The following is a 25,477-nucleotide window of genomic DNA, read 5'->3' as shown; positions in this document are numbered from 1 at the left end:
ATGATTCTGAGCCGAGGGGAAAGAGAGAATAACGAGTTGATTTTTCTTATCAGAATTGTGAAATACAAACTCAAAATTACCTTTTTTATTCTTCTATTCCATGCCTTCCATAGCCCGCTACTTTAAAACGGTCATTTTCTGCCACCAGATAGACTCCGCCTACAAAAAAATTAATCACTATTTGCAAACACCAAATTGGTCTATTAGTAATGTAAACATTATTTGTAATGTAAACATGCAAATGTCAAATATATCACAAAATATCATGTTAGCAAGCAAGTATCCTGTGATCTGTATGGGCAAATATGAAAAATATATATAAACTGAGAAATATACCTGCAGGAGTAGGCCTAGGCTGTTATTCTAAATGCACTCATGGCGAATGCAGCAGACAATCGCAGCCCTGCTGATATTCCCAGTAACAACACAATAGTGCATGTGATTTTATTCAATATATGCTTTTATAGTTCAATAAACAAGAGGTTAATATTGAGTAACTTACATTTTATACACAATATTGGCAGTTATGTCAACAAGTTGATTTTTCTTATCAAAATTGTGAAATACAAACTCAAAATTACCTTTTTTATTCTTTTATTCCATGCCTTCCATAGACCGCTACTTTAAAACGGTCATTTTCTGCCACCAGATAGATTCCGCCCACAAAAAAATTCATCACTGTTTGCAAACACCAAATTGGTCTATTAGTAATGTAAACATTATTTGTAATGTAAACATGCAAATGTCAAATATATCACAAAATATCATGTTAGCAAGCAAGTATCCTGTGATCTGTATGGGCAAATATGAAAAATATATATAAACTGAGAAATATACCTGCAGGAGTAGGCCTAGGCTGTTATTCTAAACGCACTCATGGCGAATGCAGCAGACAATCGCAGCCCTGCTGATATTCCCAGTAACAACACAATAGTGCATGTGATTTTATTCAATATATGCTTTTATAGTTCAATAAACAAGAGGTTAATATTGAGTAACTTACATTTTATACACAATATTGCCAGTTATGTTCGTCTATTTTGTTCCGCCAACCGAAATATTTCCAAACAAAGCCACAGCAGAATCGATGCAAATGAGCAACACACAAAGGCATTCCTGAATGAATCAGTGTTTCGAATCGTTTGATTCAATGACTCAATCGTATCCATAACATTGAAATACAGTCACTTGTCGCCACCTATGGCATAACGTTCTAACCTGCAGAAAGAATCACTAAAAAAATCGCCACCAAACGCAGACTAGCGGAGGGTTTCAAAAAAATCAGTGCTGTTCGACTGCTATACGAGCTTGACGAATTAGCCTAAGTTTGAGGACCAGAACTGTTGTATGAATGTTTTTTTTATCACTAATAGAATAGAATAGAACAAAAATATAATCTTTAAAGAAATAGTTTAGATGTAAATGAGTTTGTTTCCTCATTGGAACAGATTCTGAGAAATTTAGAATGACATAACTTGCTCACCAATGGATCCTATGCAGTGAATGGGTGCCATTAGAATGAGAGTCCAATATTATCCATATCCATATTACATTCTCCAGTGAAGAGAGAAATATGCTCAAGCAATGATTGCCGTTGCTGATAAAATGATGCAAAATTTCTCCAAATCTGTTCCTGATGAAGAAACAAACTCATCTACAATTGTCACTCACCAAATTCCATGTCTAAACATCAGACAGAATATGCAATGATTCTCCCATTCTCCTTTCACTTTGCATTCGGCCCACTCAAGACTCAATTACAGCTAAAACCTTTACGTATCTCGTTGTGTGGAAGGCAACAACTGCAGAGTCTCCTCTCCAGAAATTGTACAGAGCTCTCTGAATCTCAGCGGGACCTCAGCAAAGCCTGACCCATGTGTGACTATCACAGTGGAGCGGCGCATCTTCATGTCTGCAGTAAATCCACTGTGCGTGATTCCTGCTTAGAATGTGAGTGAATATCAAACTTGAATAAAGCTGTTTAGCGCACCACATTTGTCTGAGGGAAATACTGACTCTCGGCGGTTTGGAAAATCGTCACAAGGTCACTCAATTCAAACTTCACCACAGCTGTATCAGCGTACAGCAGCAGTGCGGTTCTTTCAAACACAGCATGACTTCTGTTTGAAAGACACTTTAATTCTCCTTCTGTCCCACTGTAGGAAACCCGATTAGACCTCATCTTAACGACTCTTGCCTTTCAGTTTCGGAAGGAATCTGCAAGATGGGCTGCTTGTAATTTATGGCTTTGGCTTCATTGGTGATTTAAGCTCTTAGAGTGATAAAATGGCAGAGAGCTGATGATTATGTATGCATAAGGATTAACGGAGGCTATTTAAAGACTCCACGCAGAGCAGAGAAGACAGGGACACAATTTTCCATTCTGAAAGGAAGTGGAAAATCCATGGATTATCCTCAGAATGACTGTGCTGTGTTGTTCATTCATCAAACTTGGCGCTATGCCACAGTTCTGATACCAGAGGAAGCTTTTTACTGGACTGTGGTTGTTGGATATTGATCAGTCATTGGTTGGTTGGTAGTAGCAGCAGGTGGTGAACCAGAATGAATGCAACCAGGGTCATAAAGCCTCTTTACCTGGTACTGTGCATTTCACAGCAGCACCATTTCAACTATGACCTCAACATATGCTTGTGTACACTACTGTTCAAAAGTTTGGAGACAGTAAGAGAAAGAGAGACATTCATATTTTTTTTATTTAGCAAGGACATTTAATTATATTAAAATAAATGCTGTTCTTTTGAACTTTCTATTCATCAAAGAATCCTGACAAAAATGTACTGTTTCCACAAAAACATTAAGCAACTGTTTTGAACATTTTTAATGATATCAAATGTGACACTGAAGACTGCAGTAATGACTGCTGAAAATTCAGCTTTGCTTTGATGGTTATAAATAAAATGTGTTGTTTTAGGTGTGTTGTAAACCTGTGAAATATCTCTGCACAAAGACAAAAAACTGTTTCTGTGGGCAAAAAGTAAAAAACTAAAATGTATGCATTGCAATTTCATTGGCATGTTTGCTCAGTAGAAAATATTTTTTTCATAAGACCTAGATTTAGACCTAGGTCATGATGACTTGTGAATAGGCTGTTTTATGCTTTGAAGGCCTAAATGTCATTGAAGGAGTAAGAAATATGCTTTCTTTTATTCATAGTACTGAAACTACTTTACACTGCTTATTTGTATGTATATTTTGTATGCATACCTATATATATATATACACACATATGGATATGCACATACTGTGCATATCATATATACATTTCCATGCAACAGAAAAAAACCTTATTGAATTAATCCTTATGCAAGAACACTTAATTAAAATGAGTGTAATAACATTTTACAACCCTGTGCTCTGTTCTGGCAGATATTCACTATTCATAGTACTGAAACTACTTTACACTGCTTATTTGTATGTATATTTTGTATGCATACCTATATATATACACACATATGGATCTGCACATACTGTGCATATCATATATACATTTCCATGCAACAGAAAAAAACCTTATTGAATTCATCCTTATGCAAGAACACTTAATTAAAATGAGTGTAATAACATTTTACAACCCTGTGCTCTGTTCTGGCAGATATTCACTTGTCAATAAGAGTGTGATTAAAAGTGATTTGTGCACTTTTTGAATCAGAAGAAATAAGTCAGCCAAATGTAACCTGTTGTAAACAATGGTGGTTGTTCTGTATTACTCCCCAAACAGGCCTCATTAAGTCGAGGCATTAATACTCCGCTGTGCTTTCAGTGCTGTGGATCGCTGTGGGATCAGCTCAGGAGAGTTCCTTCCTGTCGATGGGGTTCGTTATTGTCACAAGCATCCTCACTAGCTCCTCTCGCGGTGAAGTTCCCTAATTAGTCACCTCACCTCACCTCACCTCAGGAGCTCGTCTCTCCTGATTCACGGAGAGCAGCACACAATACAAGGCACAAAAAGAGTCATTTTAATGAGGCCGTGTTTTCAGGTGTAGCTACTTGAGATAAAATTGAATTTTGTTTCACAGGTAGTGGGGTCACGTTAAAACACTGATTTTTGGGTACTGGGATAAAAACCGAACACAAAAATTAGACACATGAAAGTTTATGTAGCAAGAAATGATTTCGGTTTATTCTGTTCAACAGATGAATGCACTTTGTTTGAGTGCATCTGGTTTTTCCCACAAAATGTGTGCACTTAATACAGGTAAAACACCACCAGATACAAAATTATTTTTTTATCAATATTGACTAACAGGTCAAGTTCCCTAATTAGGGTTAGTTAAGTGTTTCAAACTGATTTTCAGGTTTACCTATGTCAGATTTTTCTTGTTAATTGTCAGTAGCAAGAGGGCCTTTTTATTATGAAGCAAAATATCTAAAAAAAAAAAAAATCCTAAACACTTGGTTTACAATTTATTGAAACTGACTTGAAAAAATATATATATATTTTATTCAGCAAGGACGCATTAAATTGATCAAAAGTGACCATAAAGGCATTTATGTAAAATTCAGTTTTAAATAAACAATGCTCAAAAAACATTATTTTAATCAAAGAATGGAGTAACGGTTGCCGAAAAGTTATTTTAAATTGTAATATTTCACAATATTACTTGTGAGCCCTATAGTGAGCATAAGAGACTTACTTCCAAACATGAAAAAAAACTTACCGACTCCAAGCTTCTGAATGGTAATGTATATATAATAATAAATAATAAAATTCATCAGAGACTGTGTGATGTTTTTGAATCATTATAATTACAGCTGAAGAATCACAGAAAACCAAAACACATTCATAATAAACACATTCATAGTAACAGTGAGCTAAAGTATAACTCTTTATAGCTATCCTGTGATGATGTGACTCTCATCTAACATTATTATCACTGAGAACTCAGCTTTTTAATATGCCATATGCTACAAGCAAGGTTCAAATCTGCATTGGAAACTCCACTGGGCTTTAAGTCCAACACTTTAACCACTCAGATGATGCTCCTGTGGCACTATATTTTTAAGTGTCTGGTTTTCACATTGGAAATAAAGACTAATGCAACTAATAATTTCACCATGCTGTCAGTTCCAGGCTGCACCACGCTGTGGCTCAGTGGCAAACAAAACAACCGTATCAAGTTGTCTTGAGCCCGCCAATCATTCCTCTCAGCAGGGTGAAGTAGCCTACTATCCATGGGGACGGCTTTACCAGAATCCCGGCTGAAGCGGATGTTGGAAGAGCCAGCAGCTGTGAACCCAGTGGCCTTGCCAAGCACTGCTGGACAGCCAAACCAGATGTGCAACCCAATAAAATTCATATTAGAGATGACAGGCAGACAGATGGGTGGGGCTGTGGGTGAGTAGATACGTTGTGTCTGAGGAAAGCTGGCAAACCACGCAAAAAAAGAGAGCGAGACATTCTCTTAAATGAAAAACAGAACACCATATGCTTCCAATGACGTTTACATTTTTAAGATTTTATTTTTAACTGTGAAGGTATGTAAAAACATGTGTGTGTCTATGATCCTGGGTTTCTGTTTTTAAAAATGCACAAGTCTTAGACTTAAACTGACACCTGGTGGTGTGGAGCCATATTTGTGAAAAAGTTTATGGTTAGTGATTTGGTTGTAAAAACGTACTAAAGCAGCTAATCTTGATTAATTTCTTTTGCAAGTGAAAGTGTCCAATAATAAGGGAGAGAGTCTTTTAAGATAAAGTGAATAGTATTCGGCTGATCATGTGATTTTAAAATGGCTGCCTACATGAGGTGACCTGCTTCATGTAAAGTAAATCAGCTTTTATTAGGTTATATGAGTGGAGTTACTCCACTGGAGTACCTCTCATGTGAGTGTACTTTAGATATTTATTCTTTCTTTATGTAAACATCGTTTTTATGAGGAAATAATCACTGATGGTTTCCCCTTTAAGTACCACTGGTGTAAAGTGTCCAATAATAAGGGAGAGAGTCTTTTAAGATAAAGTGAATAGTATTCGGCTGATCATGTGATTTTAAAATGGCTGCCTACATGAGTGACCTGCTTCATGTAAAGTAAATCAGCTTTTATTAGGTTATATGAGTGGAGTTACTCCACTGGAGTACCTCTCATGTGAGTGTACTTTAGATATTTATTCTTTCTTTATGTAAACATCGTTTTTATGAGGAAATAATCACTGATGGTTTCCCCTTTAAGTACCACTGGTGTAAAAAAAAAAAACATGAACAGAACTACAAATTAATAATGTATTTTCAGATTAACTTGTATCATCTCGTGGTATTTGTTCAAAACCATGCCAAAACCTTGCTTTATCAGTAAGTGTGTGATAGTGAAAGTTGGCATGTACAGCCATGTCCTAAAGACAACCCTCATGTCTGTTTTCTTCATTTGGTCCACAAGGTTTTGATTACGAGGAACTGCCCCTGGGACTCCAAGACCTCCGGACTCGGAGAGACCAGAAAGGGCAAACAACAGAAAGACAAAAAACAGCCCTTATGGTTATGGATGTAATATTTATTTCAAAGATCTAAATCAATGATGAGTCATTCTTACCAGAACAGTGCAATTTCACAGTTTTTGCCTGATTGGCATGTGATCAGCTTGGAATCATTTTCTGCTTGTGAGAATGTGTGGACTGTCACTATCTGTGGACTGTGACTGTGTAACTGAACCATGCCAAAGGACACTGGCTTTGCGTTTCGAAAAACTCGCCACTGTGATTGACAAGTTAGGGTTCCAGCTTGCGTTTACGAACACATATCACCACCTAGTGGTAATCAAGAAGTATTTTTTGTTTTAAATATGCATAGGTTCATACTTAATCCATTTTATCATTCTTAACCCTATACTGAGATAATATGAGCAGTTATTATGCTTAACTAAAACCCATTAAAAAAAAAACTTTAGTTACTTGAAATAAAATAAATGTTAAGTAAAGTTAAATAATAAAACTTTATTTCAGCTAGTTGACAAGGAAACATTTTTCATTTTCATTTAGTTTAATTTGATGCACTAAAACAACTAAAGCTGAAATAAACATTTATTTAAAACTACACACATATTTAAAATAAATAAATAAATAAACAATAAATAATTAATACAATGACAAAAATACACAAAAAATAACTAACTAAAATTAAAGCAAAACTGGGGGGGAAAAAACTAATTCAAAATATTAATGAAAAATATAATAGTATCTAAAATAACACTAGTTAGAACATGAGAAAGATAATGTATCCCAGAGAAGTTAATTTAATTTAGCCACACGCCAGATGGATTTGACAATATTTCTGCATAAAATACATAAGCGGTAAATACACTGTATCAAATCTTGTCAATCTCATCAAATATATTTTTATGAACCATGCACAATGATAAAACAAAACAGCTGATGTGTTTAGCATGCTGAATAATTTATGGCAGATAATGTGACTTTCAAAATACAGCTCTTAATTCTTCACATATCAAAGATCAGAACTGAAACATATGCCACATAAAAGGTTTTTTAAGAAATCCTGAGAAATGTCGTGAGGCATATCAGCCACTGACTGAATTGACAAAAGGAATGGAACATTCCGGACGTCTGCGTGCATGTGAGAAAGGATACGCAATGAATGTCGAGCTCAATTCCCTGCCTTTGGTAAGATTAATAACAGACTCGTCTGGGCCGTAAAGCTTGAATCTGAGGAGAAGTTATGAAAACCTTGTGGATTAAGCTGGTGATTAGAGTGAAACTCTAAATTAAATTTCCAAGTATGTCTACATAAAACACGTGTCTTGAGCTTGATATCACTCATCATTTAACATTAAATACTGTCTGTTGAGGGATCACTTTTCTAAGAAAGCAGATATTTCTCAGTGCTGTAAACAATAGCTATGTGATCAGACTTTAATACATGGATCATTAGTGCAAATCTGCAAGAAATACTATATGGCTATTATTAGACATGATTTTGACACACACAGGCTTGTCATCTGGCTCTTCTCCTCTGAACCACAATGGTTCCAGCCACAACGTCATAAACAGTTCTGTTGTGCTGGAAAAATAGTAACGTGATAAAGATAGGGAACAGGAAGGCGATGGAGAAGTTTTTGTTTAAAGCCCGTAAAGTGGAGCTGAAAAAAAAAAAAAAAAAAAAACATTTGCATTATTATACTACCTATGAAATTGTTAATTGGTATCTATCTATCTATCTATACAATTACGGATGCCATGATTACATAATCGTTCAAAGAGGCAATTAATCATTCAAAGTCTACTTATGTTATTCTGCGTGCTTAAAATGCTTTTTTTTTCTTTCTACAGGTTATCTTTAAGCTGATGATACACGGGGCAACTTTTTGAGCAATGTTGCCGGGCAACTTTGGGTATTGTTGCCATCAACGGGCAACCAGGTGAGACACAGGGCCCCCGGACCGATCTAAAGTATCTATAAAGTAAATTTGTTACCCGTTCTCAATGGGAAAGTGCCCAAGCAACATTGCTCAAAAAAAGTTGCCCAGCAAAATTGCTCAAAAAGTTGCCCCGTGTATCATCAGCCTAAGTGTATGTCCATTGTTTTAATTTTAGTATAACATTATAATACCATGCATATTTTTACTTTTTTTTTTTATATAAAAAACCAATCCACTGTATAGCTGATATTTGAAGCTTAACACCATAGAAAAGCAATAACAGTTTCTCAGTTAGTGTTTTCAGCCTGTTTATTTTCAAATAATTTCAAGGAAATTTTGTCATAATCATTCAGCCCTAATACCGTATTGGCCCGAATATAAGACGACCCTGATTATAAGACGACCCCCCCTTTTTCCAGATGTACCTTTTGGAAAAAGGCTTTTTAAAAACCAAATCTTGCTTTTTCTCAGTAAAACACATTTTGTCTTCAATTATTTTCATATTGCATATTTTTCCTATTTTAATTTTTGTTTTGAAAGTATGGTAAAAACTGGTCAAATGTACCAACAATCACATTTAAAAAATATACACTTTTTGATATACCAAAAAAAAAAAAAAAAAGGTAGCCCATCTGAATTAGGACATTTAAGCTATCCATCTAATAGTAGCCTACCAAAATCTTATTAACAGTAGAAGTTAAATCTTACTGTAGTCTTCAACTCTGGGTACTGTCTTACGTTTTAAAATCAGTCCCATCAAACTAACGTGACAGTCACGACTCATGCAGCTGTAAGGTTTTCTTTGTCTTTTGTTTTTACTCGCGATCTTTACCACACACATTACATTACGTATTTCATGGCACACTCGTTTTATGCGTATTTGGCACCACATATTGTTGTGGGTGTATTATTGACATGTCAAAGTCTAGACCCTGAATATAAGACGACCGTGTTTTTTCAGATGTATTTTCAAAGAAAAATACATTGTCTTATATTCGGGTCAATACGGTAGTATACATATATATATGGCCACAGCATTATAAATATACGCATAACTCACGCAGAGAAGCTGACACTGGATGCCGGTACCACCAAAACCCGATTTGGCTGCACTAGGACTGTCGTATCACATGTGACGACTCGAAGCCCCAGCAGGAACTTTCCCGGAGTGGCACCTCCAGCTCCCCAAATACAGATGATCTGCAGATGAAGACAGAACACAGACTGAAGGAAATGTGTGGGCTGTTTAAAAATATAAACTCATAACTCATTCAAATCACGTTTAGACTACAGAGTTTTTCTACCACATGCTGCTACTAAGTGAAAATATTACAAGGCTAAAATGACTGATTATTTATTTTTCTGATAAAACCGATCTAAAACTGTAAATTAAAAACAGATTGAGAGACAAGGCTTGTAATTGTGGCTTTCACAACATGAAAGACGCTCACTCACTTCATAGACACACACTAGGACTCTGTATGCTAAAGCCACGGCCATCATCTTCTGCAGGTCCTCCAGTGATGTGTTCTCATCAATCTCTTCCATGATAAACTGCATCATGAACTTGGAGATATCTCTGTTCACAAGATCGAAGTTACATGAACTGTCATACAATGTACTGTATATACACTATGTTCAAAAGTATGGAATCTGTAAGATTTTTTTATGTATATGAAAGAAGTCTCTTTTTTACAGTAAAAATAGTAAAACTATGTAAAAGAATTTGCATTTAAAATATATTTTTTTCTATTTTATTCCTGTGATGCAAAGCTGAATTTTCAGCATCAATACACCAGTCTTTAGTGTCACATGATCCTTCATTAATCATTATAATATCCTCCTGAGAACCAGAAATAAAAAGCTTTGTGAATTTAGTATTTTTTCATGTCATTACATTGTTTAGAGCATAAGAAAAAAATGTTATGCTATGTCCTCTGTAGAGGACACCAGGACTCCGTTTTTCTAAAAAATAAAATGACAAGAATAGACATGAAAAGGCAAAAACAATGGGAATTTTTTTTAAATCACCAATCAATTTTTAGGTTTCAGGATTTTTTTTATAACTAACTTTGTTTAAGGATGGTTCTCAACTATGTTATAAAACATATAACAAAATGATTTGATATACCCTTTTGCTTTATGCAATATGTGTGTAAAAATTCCATAAACTGGTTTTCCCATTAAGGGAATTCATATATAATATGAATAATATCATATTATCTATACACTGCATCTAATTTGCATATTAAAGTGCTGTTGGGACAGCATGTTGAAAAAAGAAGTGTAATAATGGGAGTAGTCATTGGCCAGATTTTCATAATAATATCTAATATTTCATAAGAATATTGATATATCATTTTTTTTCCTATTCAATTCTTTTGTCTCCCAAAATGTATAATAAACATGCTTTTAGTCCTGGTGTCCTCTACAGTGGACATGTATTAAATTATGTCCTGTTTCATAACAGGAAGTCATATTTTGATTTGAAACCCCATAACATTTTCCTGAGATGTTGATTTATGACAAACAATTTTAAAATTAATCAGATTTAAATTATAATTACAAAATATTATCATATTTCCATAACGATGTGCAATTTTATCACTAAATTAATGTCAGCCATTTTTAAAGACCAAGGAGAGAGAGGGGTCACGGTGAAATATCCAATAATTTGGTATCTCTGAAAAGCCCTGAATGTGCTCTGTACAGGACATCCAGACTTAAAACTGTGACATGTGGGGTCTCAGAGAAATTCACTAAAATATAATGTCCACTACAGAGACAAAAACTCCATAGCTGGGTCTCAGGAGGATATGCTGAATTGAAAAAACATTATCAATGTTTAAAACAGTTGTGCAACTTAATAACTTGTGGAAACTGTGATATTATATATATAACAGTACATCTATAACTACATGATTCAAGAAGGATAATTCATACTGGATCAATTCCTTTCTTGTTCTCAACATGTTCTCGACTCACTTCATTCCACTGAGATGCATGATCCACAACACTATGGTTGCCTTAAAACAGAAGAGAATGAAGAAATCCACAGTTTCAGCCAGAAATCTACGCAGAGGGGAGGGGATGGTGTACTCTCTACCTGAAAGAACAAAGGACGAAGTTAGGACCATGAAGTTAGAACCTAACTTCAATGCTTCAACAGATATATGAAAATTAGACTTTTTCACATTAGTGTCACAAATTTGCTTACACCTGATTGGTGATGTATGCAGAAAGGCAAATTAAGTGTATAATTAAGTGCAATTCTTCCGGTAAAAGATACTATGTGCCATGCAAATTAAGGTTGGCCTCTATAGGTGCTGTGCTGTGACACAGTAGCTGGTGCACAGGTGTCATTGTGTGTCAAGGCTTTTACAGCATCACATATTTTAGGAAATATTTTATAATCTTAATTTTATTTAACAGTTTTTATTTGTAAATCTGTTTGATCTTAAATGTGGTGTAAGAATTTTGGTCCGCACTGCATATACCTGTACTACTGCAGGTACTAAATGGCTACGATACTGAGACAAATAGTTCTCCAACGCCAAGTTCACATGGCAAAGGTGGCACAGAAGCGCTTCTAAACTGGCAGTTAGGTGTCTTTACACAGACTGTCTGATGCTGCTCAGAGGTGGCATAAATGCATTTACACTACAATTTTCCATTTACTTCGGAACTGGATATATAATACTAAAAGTACATATGATGGGGGATTATGGAGATACAGGTACATAAAAGGTACATTTATTCCAATTCTTCATTAGCATTTGTTAACGTGTTTAAAGGGATAGTTCACCCAAAAATGAAAATTCTGTCATTATTTACTCACCCTCATGTCGTTCCAAACCTGTATGAGTTGCTTTCTTATGTTGAACACAAAAGAAGAAATTTTGAAGATTGCAGGTAATCAAACAGTAGGGGGGGGAAATACTATGGAAGTCAATGGCAACCACCAACTCTTTGATTACCAGCAATCTTCAAAATAACTTATTTTGTGTTCAACATAAGAAAGCAACTCATACAGGTTTGGAACGACATGAGGGTGAGTAAATGATGACAGAATTTTCATTTTTGGGTGAACTGTGCCTTTAATGAAGCAACTAAATACTCCGTCTCCTCGAAGCACTGGGTTGACAGCTACCTGCAGGCTGTGCTGGTCCTCTCTCAGCAGTGCTGGATGAGGCAGTGGCTGCTGAACGGATGGATGGTGGGCTGCTCATCTGGTTATACCAAGCGGCGATGTCAGCGGGCGTCGCGGCACACGCAGATGTGGAGCTGCCGCCGGGTGCCTGGCAACCGAACTGAGGCGGAGGGAAGAGCGGCGCGGACATGAGCACCCAGCTCTGCCAGCTCACATAACCACTGTAATAGCGCCACATCCACTGCTGCAGCCGCTTGCAGTATTCCGTCGTTGTCATGTTGTCATCGGACCCTTGACCGTGTTCTTCCGCCATGTTTACTCCTTGAGACTTGCTCCGGAGAATTCAGTTCCCCTGTTTCTCCTTCAGTGCGTCTGCGCAGCATCGAGACGATAAACACGTCGGTCCTCATGATTTCGCGCATGCTCTGTCGAGCGGATCGTGTGCTTCTATCAGGTTATAGCGTTTATACCTTTATCCCCGTCAGCATAAGGTACATTTCACGATGTTTGTTAGATCATTTGTAATTGCATGCAGGCTTTAACGTATAGAACGTATTGTTTTCAAATGCTTTATTGCTTAATCGTTAGTCAGATCCCTTGCGAAAAAGAACCATGCTTTTATTATAGTACTAGGGTAGAGTGGGAGGAAACGCCCCCTTTAGGTTTGCTTTTTTTTTGTTAAACAAAAGTTAAATGTGTCCAGAATCATAGTTTTAGTGACAATGACATAAATTATAAACCAAGTATGAAAAATATCCAGAGTTTCATGTTACAAAAATTTAATTTGTACCAATCTGACAAAACAATTTGCTTTATACATTTACAGCAAAATCAGAGTACAGGGAGTTTTAGCTTGAAATTAACCTCTTAAGACCCGGCAAAACATTTTAGGAACAAAATTTAATTTTTTCATGTCATTACACTGTTTAGAGCATTAAAAAAAAGTAAAAAATGTTTTTTATTATTATATTTCATTCATAAGTTATGCTACGTACTTGGTAGAGGACATCGGGACTCAATAAAAAAAAAGGCAAAAACAATTGATTTTTAAAAAAATCACCAATACATTTTTAGTTTTCAGGATTTTTTTTTTTTTACCAAACTTTGTATAAAGATAATTCTCAACTATGTTATAACAGAATGATTTGATATACAATTTTTCTGTATGCAAAATGTGTGTAAAATGGCCATAAACAGGTTTTCTCATTATACCGTATACAATGTATCTATAAACTAAATCTAATTTGCATATTAATGTGTTTTTGGGGCAACATGTAATGAAAAAAGAAGTGTAATAATGGGAGTAATAATTGACAAGATTTTCATAATAATATATAATATTTCATAGGAATATTTAAATATAATTTATTTCTATATTCATTTGTTGTGTCTCCCAAAATGCGTAATAAACATGCTTTTAGTCCCGGTGTCCTCATATGAGGACATGTATGAAATCAACGTCCTGTTTCATAACAGAAAGTACATATTTTTCCTGAGATGATGATTTATGACACACAGTTTAAAAATTTGTCAGATTTAAATGATAATTACAAAATATGATCATATTTCCATAAGAGTGTCACTAAAGTAATATCAGACATTTTTGAAGACCAAGGAGAGGGAGTGGTCATGATGAAACATCCAAACATTTAGTATCTCTGAAAAGCCCTGAATGTGCTCTGTTCAGGACATCCAGACTTAAAACTGTGGCATGTGAGGTCTCAGAGAAATTCACTAAAATATAATGTTGCCATATGAGGATGCAGGGTCTCAGGAGGTTAAAGCTTGTTGTTTTGTAGAACATCACAGTTATATATGATATAAGAATAGTAAGGCCTGTAGATAGGGAGTACGCGTTATTTAAGAAAAATATAATATTTTCAGAAGGACATGGCAAAACACCCCCAGGGGGCATGGCTTAATTAGGCTACTGTAGTTACTCTGTCCTGAACATCAAATCCTTTGCTTTTCCATCAGATGTATAGTTACTAGGTGGTTGAATAAAAAGATTTGGAATTTATATTTAAAAATCACATCAAGTCAGTTAACATCAGCTAACAATATTTTTCAAATAGGCTATTATAATTTTGTAAGTCATAATTATTGATTATATTCTTTTTAAAACACTTATTTTCTTACTGCTGAAAATTAGATCACTTGCTGTGAAATCCGTTTTCTCTCAGGTTCATCACCAGTGTAAGCTTCATGGTCTCTACATCCAGGGTTGGGCAAAGATACATCAAAATGTATTTTTAAATAAAATACCAAATACCTTAATTTTAAGTGTATCAAAATAAACAACAAAATACAGCAGCCACACCAAGTATCAAAATAAACTACTGTATTTTTGTATTTTAAAAATACTAAAAAATACTTTTACAAGGGAGCATGACATTTTTTCACAAACCTTCCATCAATTGGCCTATTTGATCTATCTCTTCACCAACACACTGATGTTTGTGAACAAGTGAACAATGTTTGATAGCAACAGCTTTTCTCTGCCCGAGTCATGCAATAAATCTGACATATGCAACCAGTTAACAGATCAAATATTCACATGTCCCTGTGATTTCCCAAATGAAGGTTAGTTTTAAAGTAACCAACTGTTTAATGTTTAACAGTTTGCGAATGACTCATAATTGTATCCTAATTTAGTTACATGGTGTTTGGTAACAAAGGGCCTACTTTGCATCAGCAGCACTGACTCAATGACAAACAAGTCATTCATAAGAAGACAACTGATGGCACCTGTATTCATAGCAACTAGTTTCTAACTACTTAATCATTTGATCGTTAGTCATTAGATCATTAGATCATTAGATTCATGCAACGGTATGTAAAATCATGATCCTATTTAAACAGCTACTTCAATTAGGGTACATTATTAAATGTATTAAATGTAGTCAGGAACGTAAACAGAAAGTAGCAACAGAAATTGTCAAGGAGTATTAACCCAACTCCAACCACTGAATCTATTGAGAGCCATAGAAGTATAAAGGACATACACATATTCACTTATAATACGTGCAATTGCACCAAGCACATCACATTCTATTACTCATTCATCCAGGCTTCCTTTTGAATGAATGAATGAATGAATAATTCCTGCCCACTAAAAGCTGCACGGATATATTTGCTTTCCCCAACAGGCCTATGTAAACGATTTAGAAAAATGTCCATCGATTCACACTTTATATCATCGCCACGGTATGTATTGTCATATCACCGAGCCCTAACATGCAGTAATGCTTTAAACACATTTGACAAGCTAGTTGATCAAAAACAACAACAACAACAACAACGATTAACTATTAAAACTGATTGGCTAACGCTATTTTTCCCCTTGTCAGTGCTCTTTTATTCTTTCATGTTAACTGACGGCAAATCTGAATGATGCACTATTTTAACTTTAATCAACATGTACAATTGACCATGACATCCTCACCTTATCTTATTCCAGAAAGGTCACTCACCCAATGCTGAATGGAGCTGTACAGCTGCAGCTCACGTGATGAATGTTGGGTTTGGGAGAGGTGGTATGTCTGAACTAAATCAGCACCTTGATATAGAGGTTGACTGGCACAAAGTATTTTATGTATTTTGAAAATACAAAAATACTAATCTTAAATGTATTTAAATACAAATTACATTAGATTTTTGCTGAAGGCTTTCAAATACAAAATAGTATTTTGTATTTTAAATACATGTATCTGAAATATTGCCCATCCCTGCACATCACTCTTGTCAACGTTGTCAATGTATCTTGACTTTATCTAGTGGTTATTTTGGGGGAAAAATTGTAAGGGGCATTTTACCCCAAGGGGGCGTTTTCCTCCACTCTACCCTACCACATGTTTTTTTTTTTTTGGCGTATTGTTTACAATTTTGTATAACCACACAAATTATCCATAGTAAAAACAAAAAAATTTAAAGTACCAAAAAAAAATGTTATTCTTTCTTTTATAATTCTTTGACAATTATTATGCGTGCAGTGTTTAGTCCTCTTAATAATCGAGACTATATGGAATGTTTGATTATAATATTGGCACAACCTTATATTGACAATTTCGTTTACACATATAAATACATTTAAATTGATATCAATTTTAATTTTCTTTTATTATAAAATGTCTACAAATTATTCCTCATATACAGTCCAATACATTTACATTTGTGAAAGTGAAGCTTGTCGAGACTCATCACTAGGTGGCGACAATGTCTTTCACATGATTTTGGTTATGGTAATGAACTGATTTATTCTCGATAAAATTCAATGGAGTTATGTATGTTCAAATAGAGACCAAAATAAGCGTAATGACACAGATTTTCATATTTAAACGTTCTTTGTTTTAAACAGGGGGCCGAGAAATAGAAAGGTGGAAGGAATTGTAAACACTTGAGTACTTGGGAGCAGTCCCAAATTCAGTTTCTGCATGATAGCAGGTGTACTGAAATAAATTGTGCTTATTTAGACATCCGCATGTCAGTGCAAAAGGGTCCCTGGATGCTTGTTGTGGTGGCCAGCTGTTAAAAAACTGATGTATTTATGTCTCTGTGTTGCTCTCATTCTCTATTGGTGCTTTATTTGCTGACTGGACTGCCCTGGGCCTGTGAGTAAGGTCTGGCCAGCCTAGTGACTGTGCTGGGCCCTGAATGGAGGCCCCCAGGCGGAATAGAATCAGCCCATGTGAGGATGATCACCTCTGACAGGACGTGAGGTGACTTGCGCAGCGATAATCAGGGGCAAAAAAAAGCTGTTTCTAGCCAACGCTGACCTGCATGGAACTCGCCTCCAGCTGAGGATTACGAGCGAGGTGTGTGAGTGTGTCTGTCTGCTGTCGATACACAGATAATCATAGTGCCTGCATGATTTGAAGCAAAGAATCACAAAGGGTTAAAGTATTCAAAATTCAAAATTAAATCACAAATGCAGAGGAGAACACCAATACACTCTGATTTATTGTCTTACATTTGAACTTTGTTATTATTGTGGTTGTGTCAGGAGTCTGTGCAGCGTCTGTTTAGGGAGGCCGGAGGCAATAATAATAAGTGACTCAAAACCTTTGCTGACCTCTGTGTTATACACATTAACAAAAAATCTGCACAATTAAAGAACATTTAAATGTTAAATGCCAATTTTGGTTCATCATTTCATGGTTCATTCAGAGCATGCCCTAAAGAAACCCCTACCATTACAAGCCTCGTCACAGCCTGTAGCCCATACAAGCTAAGAGGAAACATAGAGGAATTAAATAGAGGAATCAACTTTCCTGCATGTAAGAACAACACAAACCCTCCCAATCTTCAGCTGCAGACTCAAAACTACTTAAAATGTATTTACTAAAACTAAAAAGGTGTTTTTGTTCAAATGAAATGTATTAAATCTGTACTACAATGGTATAATGACTTTAAAAGTGCATGTGAGTAAATGATTTCAGATGATTTCAAGGTTAAAAGTTCATACTGTGGTGATATGCTTTGCTGATTTGATGTCTTATAATCTCATATCTCTGTAAATTCTTACTGTTTGTTGTCTAAAAGCCTGTTTTTCAGCATTGATGTTAAGAGAGCTTAATAAGAAAATGTGATGACAGCACACTGACTCAGAGTGCAGGAAATCATGTGATATCAGCACACTCACACCGAGATTTACCCTCAAAGATATAACACATGATATTTAGACACGATATTTACTTAGAAACGTCTAATATCTTTGTATTACTTTTTTTCTTTTTTTTAAAATGATAAACTATGTCCCTGATAAACACTTTATTGTTAAATCTGGGTAGTGGATATAACATATCCATAAACCTTAACATGAAGGTTGTTTAAAAGTGATAAATAAGGAAAAGTATTCAAAGTCATGTCACAATTTTCTAGAAGTTTCTTCGTTTCTTCATTTCATTTTAAATGGTCTGATGTTGTAAACGTTCTTTGTTTTAAACAGGGGGCCGAGAAATAGAAAGGTGGAAGGAATTGTAAACACTTGAGTACTTGGGAGCAGTCCCAAATTCAGTTTCTGCATGATAGCAGGTGTACTGAAATAAATTGTGCTTATTTAGACATCCGCATGTCAGTGCAAAAGGGTCCCTGGATGCTTGTTGTGGTGGCCAGCTGTTAAAAAACTGATGTATTTATGTCTCTGTGTTGCTCTCATTCTCTATTGGTGCTTTATTTGCTGACTGGACTGCCCTGGGCCTGTGAGTAAGGTCTGGCCAGCCTAGTGACTGTGCTGGGCCCTGAATGGAGGCCCCCAGGCGGAATAGAATCAGCCCATGTGAGGATGATCACCTCTGACAGGACGTGAGGTGACTTGCGCAGCGATAATCAGGGGCAAAAAAAAGCTGTTTCTAGCCAACGCTGACCTGCATGGAACTCGCCTCCAGCTGAGGATTACGAGCGAGGTGTGTGAGTGTGTCTGTCTGCTGTCGATACACAGATAATCATAGTGCCTGCATGATTTGAAGCAAAGAATCACAAAGGGTTAAAGTATTCAAAATTCAAAATTAAATCACAAATGCAGAGGAGAACACCAATGCACTCTGATTTATTGTCTTACATTTGAACTTTGTTATTATTGTGGTTGTGTCAGGAGTCTGTGCAGCGTCTGTTTAGGGAGGCCGGAGGCAATAATAATAAGTGACTCAAAACCTTTGCTGACCTCTGTGTTATACACATTAACAAAAAATCTGCACAATTAAAGAACATTTAAATGTTAAATGCCAATTTTGGTTCATCATTTCATGGTTCATTCAGAGCATGCCCTAAAGAAACCCCTACCATTACAAGCCTCGTCACAGCCTGTAGCCCATACAAGCTAAGAGGAAACATAGAGGAATTAAATAGAGGAATCAACTTTCCTGCATGTAAGAACAACACAAACCCTCCCAATCTTCAGCTGCAGACTCAAAACTACCTAAAATGTATTTACTACAACTAAAAAGGTATTTTTGTTCAAATGAAATGTATTAAATCTGTACTACAATGGTATAATGACTTTAAAAGTGCATGTGAGTAAATGATTTCAGATGATTTCAAGGTTAAAAGTTCATCCTGCGGTGATATGCTTTGCTGATTTGATGTCTTATAATCTCATATCTCTGTAAATTCTTACTGTTTGTTGTCTAAAAGCCTGTTTTTCAGCATTAATGTTAAGAGAGCTTAATAAAGGGGGGGGGGGGGGGTCGTGTTCCTTTACTTCTTCCTTATACGTCGACTGCTTACATACTTTTGTAACTTAAATGAGAACTAAGAGCTAGCAAAAACTTTTTTCATAAAGTTTGTGGCCATTTGTTGACACAGAGATCCCTTTAAGTTAATTATGTCAGTGGCTTCCCAACATTTGGTGAGCACTGATGTGAGGGGCTTGGCGTCATGCAGTCAGAGCTAATTTGCCTCCTACCACCTCTCTTTCTGTGACCCATTCAGAACACTTCTCAGCCCTATATGTGGCCCTGTCTGTCTGATCACAAGAGCCACTTCCCCCTCAGCTTTTCTGGATCAAAAGTTAGCCGTGGGAAAAGACATAAAGCATTCCAGGACATCTATTCTAACCCATTGAAAATGTTTGTTTGCTATACTTGCAGCTGTGTAAAGACAAAGCCTATAAGCAGCAGTCACTTCAAAGCTGCTTTGTATTCCACATTTAGACAATGTATTGAGCACTGAGCAACAATTGTAATGGGTTAAATTTGTCATTCTTGAAATAGCATTGATCTGAGGTGTGACTTGGTGGTGATATCTTAGTGAACTTCTACTAAATTATCCCAAATCCTGTTTGGTGTTTCAAAAAATCTAAATCCTTGAGGTTTCAGGGGTTAAATACAAGTACAATCGTAAGTGGTTTGTTTACAAGCAGTAAGAAGAAAGGTCAGTGAATGACTTATTGCTTCCTTTTCCTCAGAGCTATCACAGACCTGTGTTATCTCCCCCCTACAGAGTGTGGAAGTACGTGTTTTAAAGTAATTAAAGGGTGTTCACAGATCTATTGTTCTCCAGACTCATGTTCTTAAAAATAAAAACACATAGACATCTTTTTTTATATAAACTAGGATTAAACACAAGATATTACTAATGACGCTCAAACGTCAAATCCCCTCACTCCCCTTCAACAGGAAAAACTTATTTTTTCATGGCTTGACGTATTGAAATTGATCAGCTGAAAACAAAGACGCAGACGGAAAGAGTTTGGAGAACTTTGTTCATTCAGAAAATAAGTTTTAATCTAATTTACAATTAACATAGTATCTCATTATTAACACATTGAAAGCTCCTTTTGATTCTGGCCTGTACAACTCAATTGTAACTATTTGATGAGGTGGCTGTTTCATTTAAATTCATTCAATGTGATTTGAAACATGATTTTTAGAAAGAAAAAAAAAAGTGAGCTTGATGGTCCAGCTCTAAACTCGTCAGTGGGGCATATAAACAGATCGTACAAGTGAGATCATAAAAATACATATGAATTAGCCACCTGTTCACCAAAATATAAATTAATAATGAATTGCTATGTGAGTGTGTTGGCCGGTCACACCTCAGAAGACCTTCTTGACTATCTGTTGAATTTATATTTAATTTATTGTATTTATTATTGTCAAATGTTGTATGAATAGAGAGCGTATAAAGACGAATAAACCAAGAGAACAATCTTCAATCCAAACTTTCGCAGGGAAGCAGATGTCACAACACTTCACAACAGATGTTAAGACAGGAAAAATGAACCCTGGAAATATTGATCTATAAATACTAAACCAAACTAGGACTAATGGGCTAATTAATTGACAACAGGTGAACTGAATAAGACAGACAAGGGAAAATAGTCACAAATGACAAAACCAAAAATGCAAAGAACATACATGTTACAATTATGTAGTGAAAAATATGTTCTCATTTTTTTAAAGTGCAATTCATGTACTAATATGTCATTTAATTGATTTTATTCAAATCAAAAATGTTATTTAATGTAAAGTGAAGTGTGGCCAAGTATGGTGACCCATACTTGGAATTAGTGCTCTGCATTTAACCCATCCACGAGTCCGACTCTCTAACCATTAGGCCACGACTTCACATACTGAGTCAGCCTAAAGAGATTATGTTACACGGACAAAACTAAATTTAAGGGTAAGATTGGGTAGAAATATTTATTTAAGATAACAATTACAAGTTGCCACTTTTTACAGTGTGTTACAATATGATTTTCCTACATTCCCACATTTGTTCCTTAAAAAAAAAAAGTGGGATGGGTTATGGGAGTGAGATTTAACTTCTACATGCACATTCTCTTATCTGAGCTGATGTTCTCCAAACTCTATCTAACCGGAATTCTAAACAGAATTCCGAAGATCTTCCTTTCATGCTTTATCTGGTTCCAAATGGGAAAATTCACAGTGTTTCCGAAAATTGCTGCTGAGCCAAAGTTTCAAACACAAAAACAGTCCTCAAGTTTCCATGTAGCGTTAAAGACAGTCATAGATCTGATAGTCACAGTTGGCATGCTGGACAGAAATTGTGATGGGGAAGCCTAATCTTTAAGGCAACACATTGTGGATTCAGCATTCAGTAATCAAGAGTTTTAGGTCACAATTGTGCTCTGTTACAATTGTGCCCTTGAGAAACCTCTCTACAGTCATGTAGGATGAACATCTGTGACTGTTTTGACTGGCCCCTTTTTTGATGTTGTACTATAAAGGCTCCATACTGAGCAGGGCTCTGCCTGGGAATACAGATCACATGCCCTCACTGAATCCAGAGGAGGAGGAACTCAGCTGAAATACTCTTCAAGGTGCATCCCATCTTATCAAGGTTAAAGGGATAGTTTGGACAGGTTGGAGTGTTCTTAAACACAGCTGACCTCATGCTTTATCAGTCTTGAGCAATGAAGAGAAATGCAAGAAAGCTTTCTCTTTGAGTCCTAAAGCAAATGTGACATAAAAGACCATATCAACAAATAAACATCAAATATTAATGAAATGATCTGTGTTTGATTAAAAACATACTTTTTTAAATTAAAAACCATAAGGGACAGCGACCAGTTTTCATTTTATTTTTCCTATTCCAATTTTTAAATGTTTGTTTGTTTAGTTAGTTAGTTAGTTAGATTAGTTTAGTTTGTTAGATTAATTCATAGCTAGTTATTTAGATTAGTTTAGTTTCATATTCCATTGCAAAACTGTAAATGTTATTGTTCCATATAATTATATTTTCCCCATGGAACACATAAGGAGATTTTCCATAGTGAATTACCATAAATTTTTTTTTTTTATTTAAGCACAGTTCATATATTGTTCAACTTGTTTCATCAAACATGAATAATTTAATAAATTATATGTCTCACTATTAACATGCATTCTGTCTCGTTTAGTTCAGTATTTAGTATAAAATATTCTCAACCATATTTTTTTGCAAAACTTTATTTTATTTTTTTCCTATGGAACAGAAAAGGAGAGCGAATTACTATTTATTTTTATTTTAGCTCATATCTATTTCACAGTTCACACATTGTGAAAAATATCTCATTTTGTGTTCCATATATTCCATAGTTTATATATATATACACACACACACACACACACACACACACACTTTTCTTTAATCAACTTTTTTCATAAAACATGGAATCATTTCATAAGTTGTCTCACTATTACCATGCACTCTTTCTCCATCTTGTTTTGTCATTCATTTATTGTTAGACTATAAGAGAAAGATTTATTGCATTGCAAGTCATTTATCAAGACTGCAAAAGCATGAGGTCAGCTGTGCACTCCAATCATTCAGCCCAGTTTCTTGTAAGCATGTACTAATAACTGGATTCTTTGGCCACAGACGTCCCTCCTACAGTGACCAGCTCTTTATGTTCCAAACTGGATTTGGAGCCCAATAGGCTAGTTGCATAGCAACAGGCTTCCCAGAAGCCCCTGCTGATATCAGCCCTGACTCAACTGACACATAGCAACCCTGATTCCCACCAGGCAACCGAGGTGAACCCAAAACCCTTTCAGCTGCTATGTCGACAGATTCATTTGCAAATCAAAGCATTTTGCAATAACATATCAGCTACTGTTGTGCAGGCATGAATTGACCAATTAAAACAGAGGTCGTGGTAGGCCTCAGGAAGAGTAACACTGATAAACTATAGAACATTACAAACATGCCAGACCTGCAATGACTATTATCGGATAAGCGTGTAGGTCTCTTTAGGTTTATAACATTGACAGTGTGTAAAAGAGGCTCTACTGATATGTGAATAACAGAGGAAACTGTTTTATTGCAGTTTGAGGGACTGTAACCTTGGCTCTGGTCTCAGACACAGGCCGATACTGCTGTACAACAGCATTGTCCGTTCCAGTGTAAGGAAAGTGAGCGGAAGGGTGCGATCCCTGTCCTGCTGTGCAACTTTCCAGATGTTACTCAAAGGATATGATTTCATTCTTGCAGTGTTATCTGCACAAGCAAAACAGTCTGTGGGTCAACACAGTAAGACAAGACCCCTGTGAATCCGACACACAATACTGAGACATCCCGCAAGCAGTGCACACCCATAATGCAATACACAGACTCGCACAAGATCTGCTGCTCTAGCCAGTCAATAATGACCGGCTTACTCTACACTGTTACATCGCAACTCGCCATTCATATTTAAAACGTATTTTTTAACAGTCACAAAGAAAGTTTCAAAACATAAGTAGGACATACTATACATTATTCGATTTCGGATGCAGTGTACATTGGAGAGGGACCTTTTTTTAGGGTCGGTAATGGTCTTTTTCTATTTAAAGGATTTAAATAATTAAATGGTTTAAAGTGATTTAAGGGAATAAAGAATTAAACAGAAGAATAGTGAAAGAACAATAATTTGTTCTAATCCATTTGAACTATTTGCACTATTTTGCACACATTTACTCTTATTCGTATGCCTGATATGTCGAAAATGTGAAATGTTTCTTGTCACGTTACAATCAGTTATGAATTAAATAAATGGCTTAAAACTTTTTATGTTTTTTGGCCATTCATTTACAGTTTTGGGGGCCTAAAAAGTGCACATTTTGAAAATGGGTTTCAAAGTGCATTTTTGTGAAACCAATGCCATTATCATCTCTGTGTAAACTACAAAAACTCAAATTTGTGAAAATGGTGACGTCGTGTGCATATGTATTACATGTTCAGTCTTTAGGTACCTGTTTCTTTAAAAAGTGACATCGCCAACTACTGGCCTGGAATGCATAATATAGCATTTTTAGTTGTTTTCGCAGATCCGTGGATCATTCTCATAATGTTGTCGTCTGTACGTGAAACTTTTCAAAAATGCAAAGGAAAAACGTTTCTGTTTTTAGTTGCCTATATCATTGTTGTCATGTATTCATACCCCCCAGTTCCTGGAGAGCCACTGTTCTGCAGAGTTTTGTCATAATTTGAGAGGACAACACCTGATGTTCTATTCAGAGCTGTTTGTGTCCTCTGTCTCAGAATTATGTTTCTATGGCAGTACTATCAACGCCTAAACACAGTGCCTAAATTAATCAGGGGAGAATTCCCAGTTTACAAGTGGTAATTATGAATTCTATGAGGACATGAATGCTTTTTACAAGTTGGAATCTCATAATTAAGGTAATTACAGCATGGCTTGAATGCAGCTTTTAGCTCCAACTCTAATTAAAAACACCTGAACCAGCTAATCAAGGTCTTCAGGATTACTTGAAAACTAGCTATGTTGGAGTAGGTTGAAGCTAAACTCTGCAGGACTGTAGCCCTCTAGGAGGAGTTTGACACCCCTGGCATAAATGATTCAGCCTACATTTTCAATTCAGCTAAATTTCAAGGCAAAAGTGTTAAAAAATTGAAGCTTCGCGCTGGATTTTCCCGCCTTCTTTGATATGATTGGCCATCATATTCATTTAGACTGATAAGGCAGACCAGCCTAAACATTTAACTTTTTTTTTTT

The 25,477-nt window shown here is 35.8% G+C and overlaps 1 protein-coding gene across 1 annotated transcript; it reads right to left on the bottom strand.

Annotated features, from left to right (window-relative positions):
* Positions 1-7,223: 7,223 nt before the first annotated feature.
* On the bottom strand, positions 7,224-12,919 carry LOC107555556 (protein FAM8A1-like). The gene is made up of 5 exons (XM_016238384.1): positions 12,541-12,919; positions 11,376-11,496; positions 9,846-9,969; positions 9,451-9,590; positions 7,224-8,111 (listed from the first exon to the last, which is right to left on the bottom strand). The coding sequence occupies exons 1-5, from the start codon at positions 12,851-12,853 to the stop codon at positions 7,967-7,969; spliced, it is 843 nt and encodes a 280-aa protein (XP_016093870.1). The 5' UTR covers positions 12,854-12,919; the 3' UTR covers positions 7,224-7,966.
* Positions 12,920-25,477: the final 12,558 nt, after the last annotated feature.

The sequence above is a fragment of the Sinocyclocheilus grahami genome, unplaced genomic scaffold, assembly GCF_001515645.1.
Source record: "Sinocyclocheilus grahami isolate Dianchi unplaced genomic scaffold, SAMN03320097.WGS_v1.1 scaffold538.1, whole genome shotgun sequence".
Taxonomy (NCBI): Eukaryota; Metazoa; Chordata; class Actinopteri; order Cypriniformes; family Cyprinidae; genus Sinocyclocheilus; species Sinocyclocheilus grahami.
Note: the sequence above shows the minus strand (reverse complement) of the source record. Positions and strands in the feature narration are given on the sequence as shown.